This window comes from Bactrocera latifrons, unplaced genomic scaffold (genome assembly GCF_001853355.1).
Source record: "Bactrocera latifrons isolate USDA-ARS-PBARC rearing strain unplaced genomic scaffold, ASM185335v1 scaffold_0, whole genome shotgun sequence".
NCBI classification, from domain to species: Eukaryota; Metazoa; Arthropoda; class Insecta; order Diptera; family Tephritidae; genus Bactrocera; species Bactrocera latifrons.
The window spans coordinates 4,098,551-4,121,326 of record NW_017534406.1 but is presented as its reverse complement, the minus strand read 5'-3'; the positions used below and the strand labels follow the sequence as shown (position 1 = coordinate 4,121,326).

General features: G+C 35.2%; 1 protein-coding gene and 1 long non-coding RNA gene across 2 annotated transcripts in view; one reads left to right on the top strand and one right to left on the bottom strand.

Annotated features, from left to right (window-relative positions):
* LOC108968349 overlaps window positions 1-11,910 on the bottom strand; it is a 181,194-nt gene extending 169,284 nt beyond the window's left edge. The window contains exons 1-2 of the mRNA XM_018932376.1: window positions 11,725-11,910; window positions 2,465-2,548 (exon numbers count right to left, since the gene is read on the bottom strand). Coding sequence (XP_018787921.1) covers window positions 2,465-2,548; window positions 11,725-11,791 — 151 coding nt within the window. The 5' untranslated portion in view covers window positions 11,792-11,910. The remainder of the gene's footprint in view (window positions 1-2,464; window positions 2,549-11,724) is intronic.
* Window positions 1-22,776, top strand: part of LOC108969021 — a 214,245-nt gene that overhangs the window by 75,370 nt on the left and 116,099 nt on the right. The window lies entirely within an intron of this gene.

The following is a 22,776-nucleotide window of genomic DNA, read 5'->3' as shown; positions in this document are numbered from 1 at the left end:
TTGTGCTCTCCGGGGTCACATGAGTCGACATCTAATTACAGGAATTAGAGTTTTTAAACCTCTTCTGTCTATAATTTGAAAATCCATTTATCTAACAGGGAGGAGGATGTAACCATGTCTAGAAGTTCACGCAAGTGAGAAAAGTTCTCTGAGCGCCATTCATTTGTGAGTGGCCAGAAACGACTCTTTTACATATGCTATCTCATGCCTGCCGGTTTTAGGCCAAGTATCCTCTGGGTAGACAAAAAATATCCTTTTGAAGGCGTATCCCACCCAAGAGTTGTGTTTGAGACCCGGGAGAACAAAATAACCTGGGATGATAGACCCCTCTTTTAGTTGGCTATAACAGCGTAAGTGGAAAACTTTAAAAATGTGGCAACGCTGCTGAAGAATATTGAATTTTCATTGTATTTCATTCAAATATATGTATAAAAGTATGTATGTGTATGAATTAGACTACTACTAAAACTTTTCATACAGTTGGCAACTCATTTATTTTTTAATTTCTTTTTAACAGTACGGTTTGTTGATGCTATATTTTTTAAACTATCGTATTTATCGTTGTTAATATTATATATTATTTTATAAATTTCTATTTATCTCGCAACTGCCTCTATTTGTTTTTCTCTACTGATATTAACATCGCCAAAAGCTATAACCCTATAATAACTCTTTAAATTGAACACGTAATACATTTACATCAAATCAAATCTTCTCGATTGCTTTTTACTTGCGTTAGTGAGGTTAAAGCTTTAAATCTCTCATTTTTCATATTTCTTTGATTACTGCGAGGTCTGAATCTAAATAGCTACTGGCTAAACTTCGTCGACTAACTGTTGTGTTTTCAGAAGGCAAAAAGTATTTTTTCTTTATTCTTTAGATCAGTGTCAGATTGCTACTGGAAACTTTGCTTTTTTGATCGTTGTTAAGAAAACAGACACCTATCTCACGCACAAGTCGTGAATAATACGATCTAAGGGACAAAGCTAGAGACTCAATAAGTTCAGTAAGCGACTGCCAGATCCAAGGGCCTTCAACCTGCGTCTAGTAGTCTATTACATCTATTCAGGTTGCATTATCCTGTGACTAGTGTATGAATTCCCTCCGACGGTTTTGAGTGTACTAGTTGATTGTATTATCCCTGAACAGTAGCTCGTCAGTGGAATAATTCCATTTAGCCTTGTTGCTAAGGGTAAAACTTAAACTTCTTAGTAAAGTATTACCAAAAAGGTACTCCTCCTTGAAAAAAGGGCCAATAGTATTCCTCCCCTTAACTCTTTCATCCGCTGAGATGAGATTACATCATCTCTGTTACACCTTCTGCTGTCATTTGTAACAGATTAGATCTTTGGAATTAGAGTTCTTTCTGCCCCAGAGATGGATCGTAAGATATCTTCCCAACTACTTTTCCTTAGAAAAACCAATTCGCCGTATTTCTAGGTGTTTTGACTGGACACTGTTGAATATGTTCACTCGCGGTGCGGCTAAATGTTTTGCTGTATGCACTGTACCACTTTTGCTGTATGGAGTAAAGTGAGGTGTAATCATCTTCATCATCTTTCACCTATATTGTCCGACTTCTGTCAGACTGAGCTTGAAATATCCACTTACGGAGATATTTCCTCCTTTTACGAACCTAGCAAAGTTAGTGGGATTGATATTAGCCGTCGAGCTAGGAGGATCTGGTGTTCCACTTTTATTAGTTTATACGTAATACAAACGACGAATAACAATCCAAGTGAGATCCAACAATTTTGGTTCTACCTTTCGACTAACCTTACATGGTGACATTGTGGATTAAAATTCGCTTATTATGTCAACAGTGGAGACATGGTTGAGGGTTAAGTTTCTATAACATAATCTAATTTAATGGCATGGCCTGTGCCTGTTATACTCCAGACATTAAAATGTATAACATGAGAATGATCTTAAAATGTTCGAAAACATAAGCATATATATAGAGTAAATTTCACGAAAATATTCAATAAAAATTTTCAAATAATAAAAGAAAAATCAAAAATTTAGGTTTGACTATATAACTATTTAAATAATTTATTATTTATTTTGATTAGTAGTTTTGTTTTCCAATCCATTGCACTTGCACGATAATTTCCACATATCCAAAATCACAAATACAAAATACAAAGACAACACCAATACACGAGTATACGAGTACGAGTACGAGTAGGAGTTATGCAAATACAAATAAAATTCGTTATTTCAACAAAAAAAAAAACAAAAAAATTATAAAATAAACATTTAGTGATTACAACAAATTTTATGYGGCAGTACAACCGAAAAATATATATTATTGTAATATGCACGATCTTCGACAAACAGAAGTTTTTTTTTTATGAGTTTAATGTGAATTTCTTCACATCTTTTTGTAAACATATGAAATTTGGTACACAAAATAACAATGAAATTTGTAAAGGAAAATTGTGGATATTGGGTGTGAACTCACTGGAAGAGCCTCCGCCAGCGCCCGGTGGCGGATATGAGAACCAAAATTGATGTGCCAGTTTGGTGGGGGTGCCCAGAGGGCTATCTGCAATAAAAGAGAAAGAAATATAATACAGTATATAAAATTTTAATATATTTTTTTTTATTTTTCGGTTTCGAAAATTTATTACTAATCCCAACCACAACACAGCTATAAGCACCTAAACCAACAGTTAGTTGTTGTGACACTCAAAATTGAATAATTCACAAACTCTATGCATTTCCAAGCACATTTGTTTGGCTGCCAGCTGCAGTGGTCACACTAAAATCGCACAAAAACAACAACACCTAAAACACCCGAGGTGTTAAGCAGCGACTATAAAATTCACACAATCATCATCGGTCACGTTGAGCCTTGCCAACCAATCACATGGATTTGGTGGACTTTGTTGTTGTCGTCGGAAATTCATACCTATACTACACATACGCTCGGTTGCTGTCGTGCACTTAGCTGAGTTGCAGGCGTTCGCACACATTTGAACGCTTGCCAAAAATCGGTGTTATGAAATTTTCATTTTCACACCAGTCACAACGAGTCGCACTGCATGAAGTGAGATAATGACAGCTCTCAGAGGTAGCACCAAATGAGTGTTAGGTGAAAGCGGTGCATTTAAGTGGTTGAGGACCCCTTTTTAGCCATATTCATTTGTATTTCTGTGTGTGTATATGCGAACTGATCCCTCAATTTTTGAATGAATTACCCGTCATTTTCTCCACAAGAAGCTACATACACTTAGCTGCCATACGAATTTAAATATCAGAACCACGTGTGGCAAGCTTTTTCATTTGACGTGATATCGCCACGAAATTTGGCATGGATTACTGCTTAAGACAACGGTGCAATCTACGAAGAAATTCTTCAGATCACTATAGCATAGATGTCTTATAAACTGACCGATTAAAATATATACATATATATAAAGAACATCCCTTAAATCCTTTTATGCTAAAGAAATATACTTGTGACGTGTATTATGGGCTTACAAGGGTTTCCTCGGGTAAAAACCAATACTTTTTCAACAATTTTTTTCTCATAAAAATTAAATATTTTATTATAATATTTGATTGTTACAAACATACACTATTAACAAAGAAATTCTGAAATTTTTCGAAAACGTATTTTAGCCGACGACGCCATTTCCGGAGGAATCCACAAAAACAAAGATTCGCCCGCGTCGACAGAATAACTCATTACAGTATCATCTAAAGTGAAAAAATACGGGTTTTAGTTAAAACTTTAACCTAGAACTTGGACGAAGGAAAACAGCTGAAAGTTGAATTTTTGGCAGACATTTTTAAGGGGGTATTCTACTCTAGAATTTTGAAAAATTCGATTTTTTTTTTTTCATATATATACTCTTAAGAACATGTCCTCCAAAGGATTTTTAGAAATTAAAATTATTTTAAGAGCTACAGTTACTTCCGTGACGCAGTACCTAGCCCGGTAGGTAGGCAGACTCACTTTTTTTAAACACGTTTTTCTCGAAACTACTTTTTTCCACACGGTATCGGCATTACTTGAGTTCTATACAACCGATTTACTTGAAATTTTGTGTGAACCTTCTTTATATTATATAATCCTTTATCACTTATCTTTATATAATCCTTAATCCTTTGTTTTTAATATTTTAAAAAATTCAGGAATTTCAAAAAAAAAGCGTAAACAATTATTTTTATTTTCAGGCAGTCGCCATTTTTCAAAACATACTATAACAGCACCCTTACTGATAAAGAATTTCTTTTTATTATTTTTGTTTTTTAGACCACCAGGAAAGTCAGGATCAATGTCACCAAGATGCGAAATTTTTTTTACACCTGCCTCTCCCCCTCCCTCCCTTCTAATTATTTTAATTTTTAATATTTTTTTCTGTATTCCTAAGATATCAATAAAACAAAACACCATAAAAAAATGAATAGTAAAAATATTTTTGGTTTTTTTTTAATAAAATTCAAAAAACTACCCTAAATTTGATTTTTAGAGTAGAATACCCCCTTAAAGAAAAATTAGAATTTCATTGACTTTGATTGAAATTCTTCATCAAAGTTTCTTAAGAATTGTTTCTCAAAGATCTGTGTAAAATTTCATGAAGATCAGTTAGGTAGTTCTCGAGAAACTACAAACCGACTTCAAAAACACAGTTCGAGAAAAGAGGGCCCACTTAACCTTAGTTCACAAGGTTTTATCTCCGAAAAGATTACTTGGATCAACTTCAAAAGTTGGAGATTATTTTAGAGGTGTTGTTGAATTTAATAAGATCGATAAAAATAATAGATTTTTTGGAGACCCTAAATCCTTGATTGTACATTGATTTAAAAAATCAAACTACAATTTATATAAAATCTAATAACCTTTAAAAAAGGAAAATTTCTAAAAGAATATTCCCTCTTTACATTATGTGCAACCATGTTAGTTAATTTAAGCAATTAGTGTAAATTAAATCAATTAGTTTGCAGTTCATATACACCGAATTTATCTTCTCTAAATTATATTTTTTAAAAAACAATTTTTATGAATATAGTTTTAGAAATATTACTTCCAAAAATATCTTGTCAGAAAAACTTGTAAAAATTAAGCAAACAAATTTTCTGCCACTTTTAGATTTTTTGACAATTCTTATAAATTTACTACTTGTCAATTTTGTCAGCACTTTCATATTCCATTTTCTCTGCTTAGGTTTGACCTTAACACTTTTCCTTGTCATTTTTGCACTTGATATTTTTCTCTCATTTCGAACACTCACTTTTCTCTCTCGCTGGACAGACACGACACGCTTGAATATTGAATTTGTCACAAATTTATTGGCAATTAGGCGCTAATTGGCAATTACTTACTATGGGTATATGGTAAGTTTATGTATGGGTGTTAAGTCGCCGACTTCATTAATTGGCAATTAAGGTGGAACGTTGGACATAACATACATACGTACAGTTTGTGTTACCTCTTATGTCGTTATATAAACATTAAAATATTTAGAAAGAAACAATCGTCCAATTACTAGGCTGCTAACTGCAAACAATGGTGCTTTTTTGGCAGCAATCATTTGGGCGTGAATATTTGCCCTAGCTCGGCATTGATCTGAGGATTGCTTGCTAGCAAAAATAAGTATAAAAAGTAGCTAAAGAGAGTAAACTTGAGAGAGCAATTTCTAATTATTTTACAACTGCCTAATTTTCGCAATGAAGTAAAGAAAGCGAGTAACGAAGCGCTAAGTTCGGGTGCAACCGAACTTTTTATACTCTTGCAACTTGTGGTGGGATATCACCCGATCTTGGTAGCCAATCGACCGGCGCGGTGGAATTATCTGCTCTACGAAGTGTTCTTTCAAAAAATCCATTGATTCAAGCGATGTGTGGGAAATAGCACCGGTTTTTTGAAACCAAGATCACAAACTTCAAAATCAGACATCAAATAGTGCTTTATCATGGCACGATAACGGTCGCACATTATCTAATAATGAATGCTGGATCTCAAGATGGTTGATGATGTTTCGAATAGTACGCTCAGTAGGCCCATTATGTTGGCCATTAGTCTTCGTACCAATGACGTAAGTCTTTCTATAATGAAATGCTAAACGATTCTGAAGAGAAGGACAAACATGACAACTTGTCACGACTCACGCGTGATCTGTAAAAAAAAAGGCTATTAAAAAAATACCTCTAATAGGGCCACCCGTTATATATATCTACATAACTCATACAATGACTGACATAATCGACAAAAGGTTTTTTAGAGATTCATATGTTGTATATGTGAGTTGTGGATAGTATTGACCCCCAGACGGGTGTTCGCAAATTTTGATACTCCTCTATATGTAATGTATATAACACTATATCTATCTCTAGTTAGGCGAATAAAACTTTTATACTCTTTGGCAGCATGTTGCAAGAGTATAATATTATGACTATAAAATTAATATCTCCAAGCAATAAACAAACCCCACTGTGTGCCACTGTTTATGACTGGATATACAATATAGACAGCTTTCGACAGCGCTAAACAGCGTCTCACAGCTGAAAGCGACCTGTTACGATGCTCAATATACTTTGTGGTTGTATGATTATTTAGTTTATTTTGCGCTGCCCTCTTGCCCTTGTCCACGTTGCTTCCTCAGAGAAAATGCTCGATAGCGACAGTTTTATGACCGCCGCCGTTGGCAGCCCGAGCAGCCGACAGCATATGTGTGTGCGTGTGTGCCAAAAACCACTGACTTGACGCTCCTCCTTACTGTGCACGCCCCCTTCGGTGCGACTAGCAGCTGTCAAGCAATTGCTGTTGTTGATTGAGCACTTGTGGAATATTGGAGCTTTGGTGTGACGACTGCGAAAGCACATACACACTACATATATTTCCGTTTATATTAACTTTTGCCTCGAAACGTAAATGTTTATGTGTGTGGGTGTTTTGTTTTTGTAAATAAACACTATAATTGTGAATATTTGGCACTCTTCTTTGAATTAGCTTGTGTGATATAATTTTTCTTCTCACAATTTGTGAAATCTTATATTTTTTAGCAGTAATTTTAGTATATTTCCATAATTTTAATAAATTGTTGTAGGAGGTTCTTTAGAAGTGATATTAAGAATACAGCAACGAGATACGACTTTTCTCTACGATTATAAAAGATTTTGGATTACAGTCGATATGCTTTTGGGTAGTTAACGCAGTTGAGGTTATTTGAAGCATGACCGCTATGTGGTCATCAGGGGTACGCGCATATACTAATGACATAAAAGCAATAAGTATCTTTACAATGTTTTCCGTAGCAAAAAAGTTTTTTTTTTTTCTTATTAAAGTGACGAACTTAATCTTAGGTTATTTGAGGGAAAGGAGGTATAGCTGCTAGGTAAGGTACAGGGTTTGTCCGGAAAATAATAGAACTGCGCGCACCGACTGGATTCTTTAGAGGGGTTTCCTAGCTAAAGAACGAGCGGCTGGTCAGTTCTCTCTGGAGAGTCGGGCAAATATTTTCGCGCGTCGTGTTTTTGTGAGTCGTGCAAGCCGAAAACGCAGCGTTCGTTAGAGCAGAAGTACATGATTAAGTTCTGTATGAAACTCGGCAAATCTGCGACAGAGACGTTTGATATGATCAAGAAGTGGTGAGTTTCGGTGATACCCGGCCTTTTTTGAAGAGACGATGAAGACAAGATGTCGCAAAGTGAAAAAAGTGCTCATTGACCTTTTTGACATTAAAGCATCGTCCACCATGAATTTGTTGAAGTCCTCAAATCCTGAAGAGAATCGCAGCCGATTGGAAATTGCACAACGACAATTCCCCGGCTCACACCGCCTTTCTTGTGAACATTTATCTAACCAAGGCCTACAGAAACCACCTTTGAAAAGAAAAGAAATTCATGGAAATGGAATTAAACATCTCCAAAACATCTTATGAGAGTGATGTGCATGGTTTGTTCCGCACAAATTGACCGACGACCAATGCATTTGCCCATGAAAGGAAAGCGTTATGCAGACGAGATGCCATTCAAAAGGCTTGTACCGGCATACTGACGGTCATACCGGCCAAAGAGCAAAAACAATCATTCGACATGCTTTTGGACCGTGCAAAAAGCTGTATTGAAGCAGAGACTATTTTGAATAAAATAAATTGATTTTGCCGAAAAAAACCATTTGTTCTATTTTTTTGTTTTAAGTCCTGTTTACCTTGGAGCACACCTTGTCACCAAAGCAGTCCTTTTCTTATCATTATAAATGTTAAACAACTATTTGAAATTGCTGTTATAATACCTGGTAAACAACAAAGCAATGTAATTTCTTCGTTTTATGTTACTGCAAAACCGCCGAGTAAACCCCTGTAATTTCGTTACAGCATGCACAACAGTGTCTTGTAACAGGAATGTTACACATAACAAACAGTTGTTGTCTCATCATCACGAAGCAGGGAAGCAGCACTGTAGAAAAGAAGTGCAACAGAATGACCGAATGTTAATACAACGTCATTCATGTTCGTTAACACTCTCTGTTTGGTAGTCGTATGTTGGTAAGTGCGCTTCGGTACGTGATCGCGAACAAAGTTGTAAAAAAGTAATAAATTAATAATTTAGTGAAGTTTTTTAAGTATTAATTAATAATTATTTGAATTTGTGAATGTAAAGTGATAAGTGCGTGTTAATTAATAGAAGTGAAAGTGTGCAAATGTATTTAGCAAAGCACTGCACAATTTTTTGGTTTGGCAAACATGTTTCTGCATGCTCGTGTGAAAACTGTGTTGTTACAAGAAGATTCCCAACTGTGCGCTACCAACGCAGCAAATATACATATGTATATACATATACATATTATATACATATGTATCATATTAAATCTAAGTTTAGTGAGAAATCTATTAATATTGGTGATACTGAATTGTTTTTATTGTTCAATCCTTCATTTAAAATATCCGACTATGTTTAATCGAAAGAAATTAAATATGTACATATGTATGTGCAGGCAATACACGGTAAGGGTAAGCACGTTAATATGTACATATGTATGTATTTACTGTACATCTGTTTTATATTAAAATTGTTTATAGTCATATGTACATACGTATGTTATATATAAATATATAAATATGTACATATTTATGTTTGTATAATTATATGAACAAATGCATATAATTAGGAAATCAATATACATATGTATGTACATATGCATGTGTTTACATTCAAACGTGAATCTGTTAATTAAAAAATGTTAAGCAGACAATTCAAGAGATTTATTGATCTTAACTTTCTCGTCCTTTTCCCATTTTCTGTGAATTTAATTTATTTTTATTAATTTCTTTTTTTGTGCCGTGTTGCTTCTTCTATTACGTTCAAAATTTTAATTATGCCGGTTTTATTGATTATAACAATAAAATTTATTTGTTTACAAACAGTTCGCAGAAAATCGTATTAAAAATCATGTTAATTAGATGTTCTGCTGAAAAATAAAAGAACAAACATTGGCAAGTAAACATTACGAAATGTCTGGTTTAAAAATTTAATGAATTTTCAAGATAAAAGAGAATTAGTAATAATAATATTATTTTTAATATATGAGGGGGTATTCCAGAAATACACAAGTAAGAAAGGTACTTTTCCTTACTTTATGAAGCCAATAAAAAATATAGACTACCAATTAAACAATTCCATTATATTGTTATGACATCCTTGACGACAGGAAGCGAGCACAGATGCGAGCTTAGACTATATATCTACATACATATAACACAAAATATTGCAAATGTAAATTTTCTGCACTGAACTAATAATTAAATTAATTTCTGCTCTTTGTTTTTTCCAGGTATGTGTTACAAATTTGGTGGCTTTCTAATCAAAACTTTAATAAAATACCAATTTGAAATCAGGGTAAGTTCGAAATTATTAAAAGTGAATTAGATATTTTTATTTTAAATAGATACATATTTCTTTTCACTTAGTTTTTTAGAATCGTACCTCCTGCTCTTATTATAAACTAATAAATGAATGAGTCTAGGCTTTATCAGATTTTTCTTAATTTTTAAGGTTCTCCTATCTTGAAGTCACACTTACTAAAAATATGGTAACAATATATAGCAAAAATGTATTATTTAAAGAACTTTCAAAGCATTTCAACAAAGAAAAAATATGGTAACAATATATATTGTTTTTGGAGGAGGACTTTATGCAAAGGGAGTCTTTTAGACATTTGGTTTTCAACTATGTATGTTGCTCTTTGCGGCGGCTATTACTTGATTTATAGTCAGTTTGGTGTGCCATTTGATAATGAACAGACCCTGTCTGTAATAATATGTGCAAATCGTGCATATTTATAACCAAAATAATGGTTCAGAAAAAATATGGTGAAAAGGCACCAGTTTAGTTATATGGGGGCTAGTTCAAATTTCCTCCCAATTGTATCGTATCTATTTTAGGCGAAAAGCTACAGTGTTATCAGTAAAACACGTTCTGCGCTTTGCATTCAAGTAGCTCAAATATTGTCCGATATATCCAATATAAAGTCACCCGGAAGTTGAAAAATCTTTATATTAGTTATATGGGGTATCATCGAAGTATTGACCCGATTCAACTCATTTTCGATACGCAGAGATACTATTATCAGGAGAGGATTTTCTGTGAACATTGATTATACATTGGCAGAGAATTTTCAGTTAAAAGTCAACTATGTATACTGGGATACACATTTTCGATGTGGCTAGCATAAACTTCTTCTGATTATAGCCGAGTTCACAACAGCGTGCTATTCGTGCTTTCTTTTCTCAGTAGAGTAACCAGGTTATTCTCCACCTGGGCTTTCCAAGTGAGTGGAGCGCTCCTCTCCCTTTGCTTCTCCCGGCGGGTACTGCATAGAATATCCTCAGAGCTGGAATGATTTCATCCATTCAGATGACATGACCAAGCCAGTGTAGCCCCTGTATTTGAATTCGCTGAGATATGTCAATATTGTCGTATATCTCATACAGCTCATCGTTTCATTGACTGCGGTATTCGCCGTTTCCAACGCGCAAAGGACCACAAATCTTCCGCAGAACCTTTCTCATGAAAGCTCGTAACGCAGTCTCTCCAGATTTTGTCTTCGTCCATACCTCCGCACCATATCATCGGACGGGAATTATGAGTGACTTGTAGAGTTTGGTTTATGTTCGTCGAGAGAGAACTTTACTTTTCAGTTGCCTAGTCAGTCCACAATAGCGCCTGTTGGCAAGAGCAATTCTGCGTTGGATTTTAAGGCTGACGTTGTTGCCAAATCGCGAGTGCGACTTTTGTTTTTGTGTAAGGAAATATTTTGTCTTGCCCTCGTTTACTACCCGACCAATTGGGTTGGCATAAACTGACTCATCAAAATTAAGTTCTTCTATGGAAACTGCTTTATTTGTTATTTGTGAATGCTGTTCTAGCTACGGTGCAACCGAAGTTAATGTTTCTTGTTAGTTTTATTGAAAATTTATAAGCAGCGGCAACCCTCGAAAATGCAGTGTTTTTTAGCCTTAGTAAATCGTTCTGTTTTTGGGTCTTTTTTCAATCAACATGTTTTTACTGGTGATAAAAATCGAATTTGTTGAACACTTCCAGGTATACCTCGAACAATTGCCTTCAATTTTCGCTATGCTAACACGCTGTATATGGTTGCGTTCCATAATTTTGTGACGCACCATACTTAACTTGACTCAAAATTATAAAACTAAAATTTCGGAAGTGTGCTTTATATTTGCTATTGGGTCAGGTGCTGAACACCCATCTTACTTTGCTCATTCATAATCACTTGCGGTGCCTGCGTTTGCCGCAAAAGCTCATTATGCGAATCGCACATTCTAAATTTATTTCCAATAAAAAACACCCACTGCTCAGTATTTGCCCGATTAATTCACAAATATCCATCAGTATTTGTCTGATTGATTCATGCGCTTATTTAAACTTCAATATCGATGCATTACTAATCACTATGAAAACTAGTCAAATCATATTTGCACAATACAAGCATTAATATTTGTTTATTTAGCAAATTAAATAATTTTTTTATTGCCACTGGATCGACAAAGTTCCTCCGCACTTTTCACATAACACACAGGAATCTTTTCACACACAATAAACGCTGAATACTGGCTAGCCACTGCCTTAATGCCGTTGCCATATTTTGTCGAGATTTTCGAAAGAAATCCAATTAGAATTCGCAATTTCTATGATTTTCACAACAAATTAACACCAAACGCAGCCATAAAACGAGATACTCAAGAGCTTATTTCTTAAATTAGCCTATCCAAACAAACTGAAATGGCGCACAACGCACAGCGCCAGCCGTTAAATGGCAAACTGTCGTCAGTCGCTTTTGCAACTCAATAAAAATTTTAAGTATTTTTCGTATTAAAAAAAATTCAGAAGCGTATATTGGTGACGCGCTTCATTTGCACGACAGCTTACCAAACAAAAAAAAAAGTATTTATTTTTTTTTGCGTTTTTCCGTTTTGTTTTGCATCCAAAAATACACACTTGCACACAGTGGTCGTGCGAAGTGTCGACCCAAAGGTACACGCAGCGCCTCGCCGCTTTGCTTTGGCCGCACCGCTCGTTCGCTTGGCAGCGCTCATTTACCGTTACTTTGTTTACTTTTCACATTTTTCGAGCTATCAAAACTCATAAATTCTCGCAATTGGCTGGCCATTGCAATGAGTGTGCCTGACAGACGTCAAGACAAGTGGTGATTTTGGCATTTTCCACCGAACTGAAATTTCAAATTAATTTTCCAACAGTGTGGTTCGTAGGCAACAACAACAAAAGTATAATAATGTGGGGGGAAAAAGTTTGGCAATGAATGTGTGAACATTATTTCCACGTATTGAATATCAAAATTAGTATGCCCGAAAAAAAGTCAAAAAATTATGTGAAAGTGGCAGCGCAAAAAGTCACGCCCTCAACTTTTTGTGTTCGAAAAATATCGTTAATTCCCTTTCGATTTCACCAGCAAACTTTCACCAAGTGCCACTTTTACTTACCCAAACTTTTACTCCACTTTAAACTGGTCTTAAGTTTTTGGCGGCCAATTTCACTTTACGCGCACTAACACAAGCACAACTACAAGCCCATGCTCGTTAATAATATTCGCTAATTTAATTCTTAATTTCGCGCTGTGTGGCTTTTTGCCGCTTCCAAGAATTTTGCTGTGATCTTTGTAGTGGGAGTGAAGTGCTCTCTGAACTGTGATGATTGAGGTTAGTGTTATTACTTCTGTATATACTTTAGTGTGTTTTGCTGTTGATGTTTTTAAGGGCATTACTTATTGCCAAGTTTAGCTCAATCACTTGCTTACTTTATTTCCATCCGAAAATATTGGATTACATTAGTTGTAAGTGGATATTCATGTTAGGTTTATGGCAGCTAGACGAAGGTCAAACCTGATTTCATTCATATTCATAACCGCATTCTGGCCAAGAAAATATTTCAACTTAATTTTATTAATCCGACCCATATTCAAGTGAAGTATGATATAATGCTTACGGGCAACCGGCTCTTGATTTTAGGTCTTTGGAGCAGACGCAGTACCGCTAAGGAACTCGGCCTAAACTAGCAATGCGATTGAGAAAAGGTGATATATGAGGAATTGAAAACAACGTTTTCATTCCATATTCACCGACGTATCAAAGACTACTTTTGCAGTAATTCATACGCAGAAGGCAGTTACAACCTAAACGACTACAGTACAGTATTTTTAAGCCGAAATTGCTAGCATAACAGAAGAAGTCAAATGGGCTTCTGCTCTAACCATCAAAACTAAAAACCTTCTAGTGGATAACTAAGCAGCAAATTAGGCTATCCATATCGCTAAAACGGAGATTCATTTTGTTAGGTTATGCAAGCAGAAAATAACTAGACTTTCAGTGTGTAATTTGGGTAATATTATCTGGGTACCCAGTTATAAAGGAATAGAAGGTTTCAATTCCTGAGTTGGGCTATACAATACTTACAAAAAAACAGAACAAATGGTTTTTTCGGCAAAATCTATTAATTTTATTCAAAATAGTCTCCTTGTGCTTCACTACAGATTTTTGCACGGTCCAAAAGCATGTCAAACGAGTGTTTTAGTGCCAGTATGCCGGTGCAAGCCTTTGGATGGCCTCTCGTCTGCATAACGTTTTTCTTTCATGGGCAAATGCATTGGTCGTCAGTCAATTTGTGAGAAACAAACCGGCATACACGGGGCGCAACATTCAAAAAAATTTCAATAAGCTGGACAAGACCATTGAGCTTCTTCAGAAATTGTTTGAAACACTACACCGTAGAGGAACATCTCAAGTCTTCGAACTCTTGCAGCACAGGTTACTTCCACATACTCCAAAGTTACTTTAGGGTTGTGTTGATGATTGATAGGCTAAGACCACTTCTCCACTTCTCCACTTCTCCACTTCTTGCAAAATGTAACTTAGTATTATTGTTGTGGAATCTACCCTTCAGACCGCACTTCAAAAATAATGAGAAAAAATTTTAAGCTGTACGTAAAGAGTTTGAAATGGCGTTCCACAGTTCCCTTATACCGCGTTCCTGAAGAGTGCGCTTAAAGAGCAGGAGTGCAAGTCGGCTGTTTGTTGTGATTGAAACTTCTCGACGTCGAACCTTCTATATGTTTGTTGACGTGCGTTTTTTGCTGCACAGCGTGGTCTGAGGAGCTTAAGCACCTCTAAAACACTGGAGTCGTGTATTTCGTCTATCATTTTCGATCCGGAGACAGCTAGGTAGCTTGATGAATCTTCTTATGCTGTAATCTAGTACTACAGATAAACATATCAGCCACGATCAGCCTCAACCCATTTGGGGATGTTTCATCATGGAGGCTGAATTTACCGACCGTTGTGCCAAAGATACCTTCCTTGCCCGCCCTAACGTTAAAGCAGCAATTTAAACTAACCAATCAAAATCAAGATAATATTCTTCTTATACCCCCTTTAGGTTATAAAAAAAAAACATCTATTAAGGGTGTTATCGTTTCGGTGAAGCAGAGTTTAACGTTTTTCTTATTTTGAATAGCTGATGCGAAATATTAGCCAATTAAGTATCTTTGAAACTTTTAAAAGTTTTTAATAAACTTTTTTTTATTTTCCAAAACAAAGTCGAACACCACCAATTCCACAACTCAACTTTCTGAACTGTTACTGTGTGGGTATCTTTTTCTGCTCTTTACTGAAATCCTCATTGTTCTGTTTCCTAAGTGCCCGAGGTCATGGTTACCGCAATGCGCTTACCCAACCGAATTGTATTGCGCACCGCTGAATATATTCATATAACACGTATGTAGATATGTATCTACTTGAGTGTAGGCGGGAGCAGGTCTCTATGTAGGTTATGCGCTACAATACACGCAATATTTATAAAATTGAAAGAAACATACTATACGAGTACATATGCAAATATTATTATAGCATATGAGTTGTGAGTATAGCATTGGTTGCATCCCAGAGGCACACATGCACACATATGTACATGCATCGCCGTATGTGAAGGCATATTTGTTATTATGTTTCGTACTTTTGTTGTTCTCTTTGTGTGCACTTTGAAGGATTAAAAAATTAAAACATATACTATAAATAAAAAATATTATAAAAATAGTGAACAAGCTTATGCTTCTGTAGTTCCACCGATTCTTTATGACTGCGCAGCTTTGAATAAACATATGTGTATATAAACATACTTAGTAAATAGCAAATAAGATTTTTGCAAATTGAAAATCTGTTTGTATAGCCTACTGCTAACGTCGTTAAATAAACTTCTTTAATCCCTTATATATCTGGCACTAAAATCTTATTCAGACAAAAAGAAGATTTAACAGCAGATATATTTGCTTTAATTGAATAATTTAACTAAAAATATTTAATTTAGAGCATTTTTTTGTTTTTTCGTTTATCATAAGTGCATTAAATATGAATTAGGGAGGGGCCCCATAGGTCCACTACCAAATTCATGAACACAGCGAAGGCCGCAAATAATGCTGCAGTGAAGTATATATTGAACAGGTCAATTGAAAAGTCACTGACACATAGGTGACGCTACTATAATTTAGTTAATATTATTTTTAGTTAGTCCTAACCTTCAAAAGTCGTTTGTATAAATTTGACATTAGCTCGTAAGTTATAGCACTTTGAGTGAATCAACTTTTGATATTGTGAAAAAAATTGATAAAGGGGAATTTCCCGTGTTGATAAGTTATTGGTTTTTCAATGGAAAAGATACACTTGAAGCAAAAACTTGGCTTGACGAAGCAATCAAGGAAAATCAACCATCAAGGATGGTATACTAAGTTTAAACGCGTTGAAATGAATACCGAAGAAGGTGAACATAGTGGATTCTCAAAAGAGCTTGTCATCGGCGAAAATATGAAACAAGTCCACAAATTAATTTTGAATCACCATAAAGTGATCTCTAGATTTTAAACTCAAATATTGGCCGATATATACGAGGGAAGTATTAAGCAGAATCAACCCATTTGTAATGCACGGACTATTATTATATAAAGAAGGTATTCTCTCTGAATTTCAATTGACCAATATTTTCGGTTAAAATTCAACTATAAGCTTGAACACTTCTGGTTCGGTTAACGCAATTTTTAGTCATAAGATGGCTCTGATTTCAAATACACTATTACCCTGATATATTAATTTTTTTATTTCATTACTGGAAAGTGAAAATTTCCAATGAAATTTAAAATTTGGAAGTAGGTGTGGCTGTAGTCCGATGTCGCCCATTTTCACACTGTACTATAAAAATGGCTGAGGGCTGTTACATTTTTTTGAAGTCGGTAGGGTGGGTCTTGAGATATTTCACCTGCTGTCATTGCTATTGCTTTGGCGTGTACGATCGAGCAAAGAGCAATTCCCACCATAACCGGTTCTACGCCCCGGAATTTACCCGGATTTTATCCGGTCACGGGCTGTTGTTTCGAAGATTAAACCGCGTTTAGTTAGGTAAGTCTTGGATATTTCACCAAAAAGTAGGCAGTGCCACGCCTGTGGTCCAATTTTTACCCGACTCCATTAAAAGCTTTTTATAGCATCTTGCGGGTAAAATTTAATGTCTTTGACATATTTAGTTATTGATTTAAAACACTTTTTTAACAGTACCGTTAAATGTGGAGTGAGCATTTTTATTATCCGATTTCATTCATTTTCATATTGCCACGAACTTGTATTTTTTTTTTTTTTTTTTGTTTGTCCCAAGGAACTTGTATACCAAGTTTCATCATGATATCTCAATTTTTACTCATTTTACAGCTTGCACGGACAGACGAACAGACAGTCACCCATATTTCAACTTTTCTCGTCTTCCTGATAATTTATGTATATGAACGTATATATAACCATATATACATATATTAGGTTGTCAAAACAGTCTTGCGGTATAGTTTTCAATTTTCAATTGTTCATAAAATTTTTTTTTTTTGATGTCTCATGCCCAGCTCTTGACCGATGCTACGGCTGCTACTATGCCGGTCTCTTTCGACCAATTCAACGATTTTATCGCAATTTTCGACGACAGGCCTTCCGGAGCGTGGCGCATCTTAGACCACCTCTACACCAGAACAAAAACGTTGAAACCATCGTTGTGCGGTGGAAATGGAAACTGTATCGGGTCCATAAACTGCACAAATTTTATTGGCGGCTTGAGATGCATTTTTGCCTTTATCGTAGTAGTACTGTAAAATATGCCGTAGTTTCTCTTTATTTTGCTCCATGTTTGCGACGCTATAACTCACGAACGACTTAAAAGAACGGCAATCAATCAAACACGTGTTAGCGCGTGAAATCAAGTTTCCAAAAGGGTATAGCATGACCCAAGGCAAGACTTTTTTGACAACCTAATATCTCGTTTACTTAAGGATGATAAGTTCAATCTAACTATACTATTACTCTGTAGTTGCAACCGAAAAGTTGGAGAGTCACTACTTTTAATCAGTGTATCAACTTTGAACTATTTACAATAAAAAACCGAAAGAATGCGTTTTATTATTATAGGTCGGGGACTTTTCAAATGATCTGCTATTATAGTAATATGGGAAAGTGCGAATAACTCGTATAAAATTATTATTTTTGTCATAAAATTAAATCTGTGTAACAGCAGCATTTTTAACGTTGCATGAAGCAATAACTTCCTTATAAAAAATCCCAAAAACTATCCTTTTTAAGCATTCACTCTAAATGAGAATGGCTGTCTTGTTATTAATTAATATTATTAATTTTTTTGGTTTGATATTAAGTAACCTCAGTTAATTGACCATTTTCATCAGAAAAAACAGAAGAAATATTTAAAAACTTCGTTCAATATGTTCTTCATTCCAGTTTTTCTAAAATTGTATATTGTTTCAGTGTTTTTTCTTTAGTACCTTTGTATTTCTGATTTATTGAAATTATTATTTAAGTATGCTGTGAAGTCACAAATCTAATTATTTCGCTCGTTATGTGCTAATTAAAATACTTGTTTCTCTTTTAGCATATGCGCTTATTGTTGACATACAGGGTGGACCATAACATATTAATACATTCGTATATTTATATTATATTTATTTAATCAGCAGAATTTTTCAACTCAAACTACTCTACTAATTATCCTAAAATGCACCAATTAACGCTCCAGATATTTCGGAAGAACTTGATTTAAATAAGTTAAAAGCATATTTTAATGACGGCTTAGATACGATACCCTCATGCTTGGTGAGAAATAGTTCCAAGTACATCCTTTTGCCTTTGACAAAGATTTTTAATTCCTCTCTTAATCAAGGTATATTTCCTTCAATATGGAAACTATCATTTATAATCTCTTTGTATTAAAGTGGTTACATTGTCATTCAATGATAACTACATATATGGATAATGCAAAACTGACAGTTATTCCTCAACTATCATTGCAGACCATATACATTTTTCGATGTCTCCGTTAATTTCTTTTTCTCAGCAGGGATTTTGTAATGAGAAATTTACTCTAACAAATTTTCTTGAATTTGTAAACTATGTGTCATTAGGTTTTAGAGAATACAAGGTACGGATGTTATATACACTGACGTAAGCAAAGCTTTCGATGAAGTAAATCTCTCGGTTCTCATACATAAGATTGATCTTCTGAGCTTCTTCGACAGGTATCTTCTTATCTTTATAATAGAACACAACGAGTGATATTTGAGGATACTCCTTCAGATTCAATTAATGTATCTTAGGTTGTTACGCAAGGTACACCTGATTGTGGCCCAATTATATTCTTCTCATTAATTAACGATATTTTATTATATGAAGACGAGGGAAGGCTTTTTAAATCATATACTTCAATTGATGAAAGGTGCCTGTTGCTAACAGACTTAAACAATTTCGTTGCTTGGTGTAATATAAATTATTTGTCATTGCGCTTTTCTTGTGGATTCCTTCGCCTTATTTAATAAAAGACCCTAAGCTTTATAGACTTCATATAGATACATACCATAGTCTTGAAAGAAATAGGTATTCTCAATTTTGTTAAACTTTAGTTTAAAGTGTTTAAAGATTGGTATGTTACTAAAATACTTTTTAAAACTTTGGTTACACCTATATTGGGACATGTCTCTGCTGTATGGAACCTTAAGTATCAAATCCATTCTAACAAGTTAGAGTTGATTCAAAATCAGTTTTTACTTTTCACCTTAGTGCATTTCCGATGTGATTTTAGGTTAAGCCTGCCTCCAAAGACTAGTCGTTCAGAACTTATAAGTTTTTCTATAATCACGAGTCATAGAGCAATGCTTGGCGATAAAGCAATGCTTGGCGATAAAAATCCTGAATGGAAATATTTGCAGTTCTTTTCCCCTGCCTGAAGCTACATTTAATATCCCGATTCGCTTTTAGAGGCTGTTCAGTTCCTTACCTACCTAAGTTTTCCTTACTGTTAAAATCTTGCAGATTAACTTTTGAATTTAACGAAGTATTCCGTTGCATACATATGTCATGATTTTAATTATAATTTTTCCACATTTGATTTATCTAATTCACTTTGCTCCAAACTTTATGCTGTCAAAGAATAAGATCGATCTGGTCCAAAACACCCTCTTTAAAATACCTATATTAGGTTCTATTACATTTTTTAAATTGTTCGTCAAACGTGCCAAACAATTTTTCAAATTTTCTCACAAGCCATGGAAATATCGCCCGAAGAGTAGCATACTGGCAAAGTTTGCGGTCTTAACACCTATTAATATTATGATATAATATCACAATTCTACAGTGAACTTTTGAACAACCCTTTACAACGGCAAAGCGCAATCAAATTACGGCGAAGATTGTAATTTAAATTATGGGGTCTGAAGGGAAAACTTGATGAATTATGAGAAAAAGTAAAACAGTTAAAAAGTATAGGCTAATTGGACACCGCGTGCAAGCAATGCAATCAACTATAAAGAAGAAGAAGACATAAATTGAAAAAAATCAAGAACAAACTTGAACATACGCCGCAGGAACGAGGACGACCCCAGCGCCAAGGCACCAAGCCAAGAAGTAATTGCATAAAAAGTGCTAGTCAAAAAGGCAAAGGATTTGCAACGACGACGCTGCATGGGCCTCGAAATGGAGCGACACAGTGAATGCGAAGAATGCCCGACAAGTGCAGCACGTAATAGAAAAAACGTGTGCGGTGCGGAAGAGAAGGTAGGCTGCATACATGATGATTGAGGGTAACCTAATATGCGCCTACTTTACTGAGTGCGTATGTATGTGTGGCGACACATCTCTGTACGAGGGCACAACTGCCGCGTCAGTCGTGCAACAAAAATGTAATGGATAAAAATCGAAGCAGCAACATTAAACATGAACAGTCAAAAGGAAATAGAGTGTAAGCGAATTAAACTGCATGGGAAGCAGCAGTTGGTTCCAATGAAGCGGGTGCTATGACATAGTGTAGGGTTATATGTATACGTCTATGTATAGCAACCGTTTGAGGACATGTGGGAGCTGGCTGTGTCGCAGATAGTCAGGCAAGTTGGCTAAAAAAGGTTTGCGGATGTATGAATACTAATGTTTATCTTTGTGTGCATGTGTGTGTGTGTGTGTGTGTGTGTCGGCAAGTGTAATCAAGGCGTAAAAAGGATGTGACATTAATAGCACACATCAGCATAGCACTCGAGTAATAAAAATGATGTCAAATAGAGCAAGAAACGAAATAAAAAGACTATTCATAAAAGACGACACATTTGCATTCAAAGAGCGTGCTCTTACATCTTTAGTATATTCATACAATTGCTACTGTTGAATGTACATATGTATATATATAAATATATAATACTCGGGGGATTCAAAACAAAATTTTTTTTCCTCATTTGGTACTCTGAAAAATAGGTTCCTTGACACCTCTAAAGAAGTTTTCTATTTTTTTCTTATTATCAGATAGAAAAATGTATATCTCGCTTCCAACGCTTGAAGTTTTTTTCATTGAGTTATAAAATTCATAAAAAATAAAAAATTTTCTCAAAAATAATCAAACTTCAACCGTTAATATCTTTTAAACGGTTGGGTTTACGAAAAATCGTATGAGATCTTTGCATTCAATTTCCTACAAAATCTAAGGAACAAAATATTTTTGAAGTGGTTGGAAGCGAGATATAAATTTTTCTATCTGATAATAAGAAAAAATCTGATAATAAGAAATAAATATGTACATAAGTATATGGACTTGCTATGGTGGGTTTCAATAAGGTATAAATTGTTGTGTTTTGCTTAATTTCTCAACTGTTGCGACTTATAAGAAATACAGAAGTGTTTTATGCTCACAAATGGAAGATTGTTCAGCTATAGGTCTAAGCTCTAACTTTCTTCAGATTCAGAGACAGGAGATACATACTATATATTGAAGAGAAAATGCATGAAATCCGAGCTGACTGATAAAAATGGCTGGATTAGTGCATAAAAGCAGTTCTTATTATTATCGTCAATTATTTTGATGTTCTTCAATGGCCGGCCGGCAATCCACCGACCCCCGCCACCTTGTTGTTCCCCAGACGGGTAATTCCTATTCGATTTTCTTTATGGTCGGACAAAGAACGTGCTCCATCGTCGTCGATTAGGAAATCAGGTTCAGAATCTCGTGGTGTGCTTTCACTGTCATTAAGCAGGTTGGAGAAGTATAGTATTCCCTCATGCTTCACTAGATCACATGTGGAGGTTCTACAATAATATACTCCGGCTTTAAAATCTTCTATTAGTCGCCGCATCTTTTCGTAGAATTTAGAGCATTTTCCCCGTCGGCCAGCTTGTTAAATTTTACGTGCTCACGCATTTCGGCCTCTCTCTTTTTGTTCTGCAAATGTGTCACGCTTCCCTCTTCAACTCTCGGAATCTATCCCATCCTCTACGTGTTGTGGTCGATTGTAGCATTGCGAGGTAAGCAGTCTGCTTTCTACAAAAAGTGAGGAAATTGCCCCGAGTCAATGCTCGACCTCAGAGCGTATGCACGTCTATATTTTTTATACGGGAATAAAAAAAAGTCATTCGGCGATGGTGCAGACCTGTCACCATATCGCAGACGTGTTCACCATACCATCGATAAACAATCATCCTTGATTGTGCTTTATCGCCTAAAATTTAATCAATTTCATCAACGCACTGTTGCTGAGATAATTCACGTCGAAAGTTGTAAAAAATAATCGCACCAAAATCATCGCGATTTTTGTCCATTTTTTAGCAGAGACGAATATTTTAAGTCACTGTGAACAACACAAAAAGCGGTTGCATGTCAAAATGCTCCGAGTATGTATGACGTCAAAAATGTCAAATATTATATGAGGATAATGTTGTCATGTGCCAG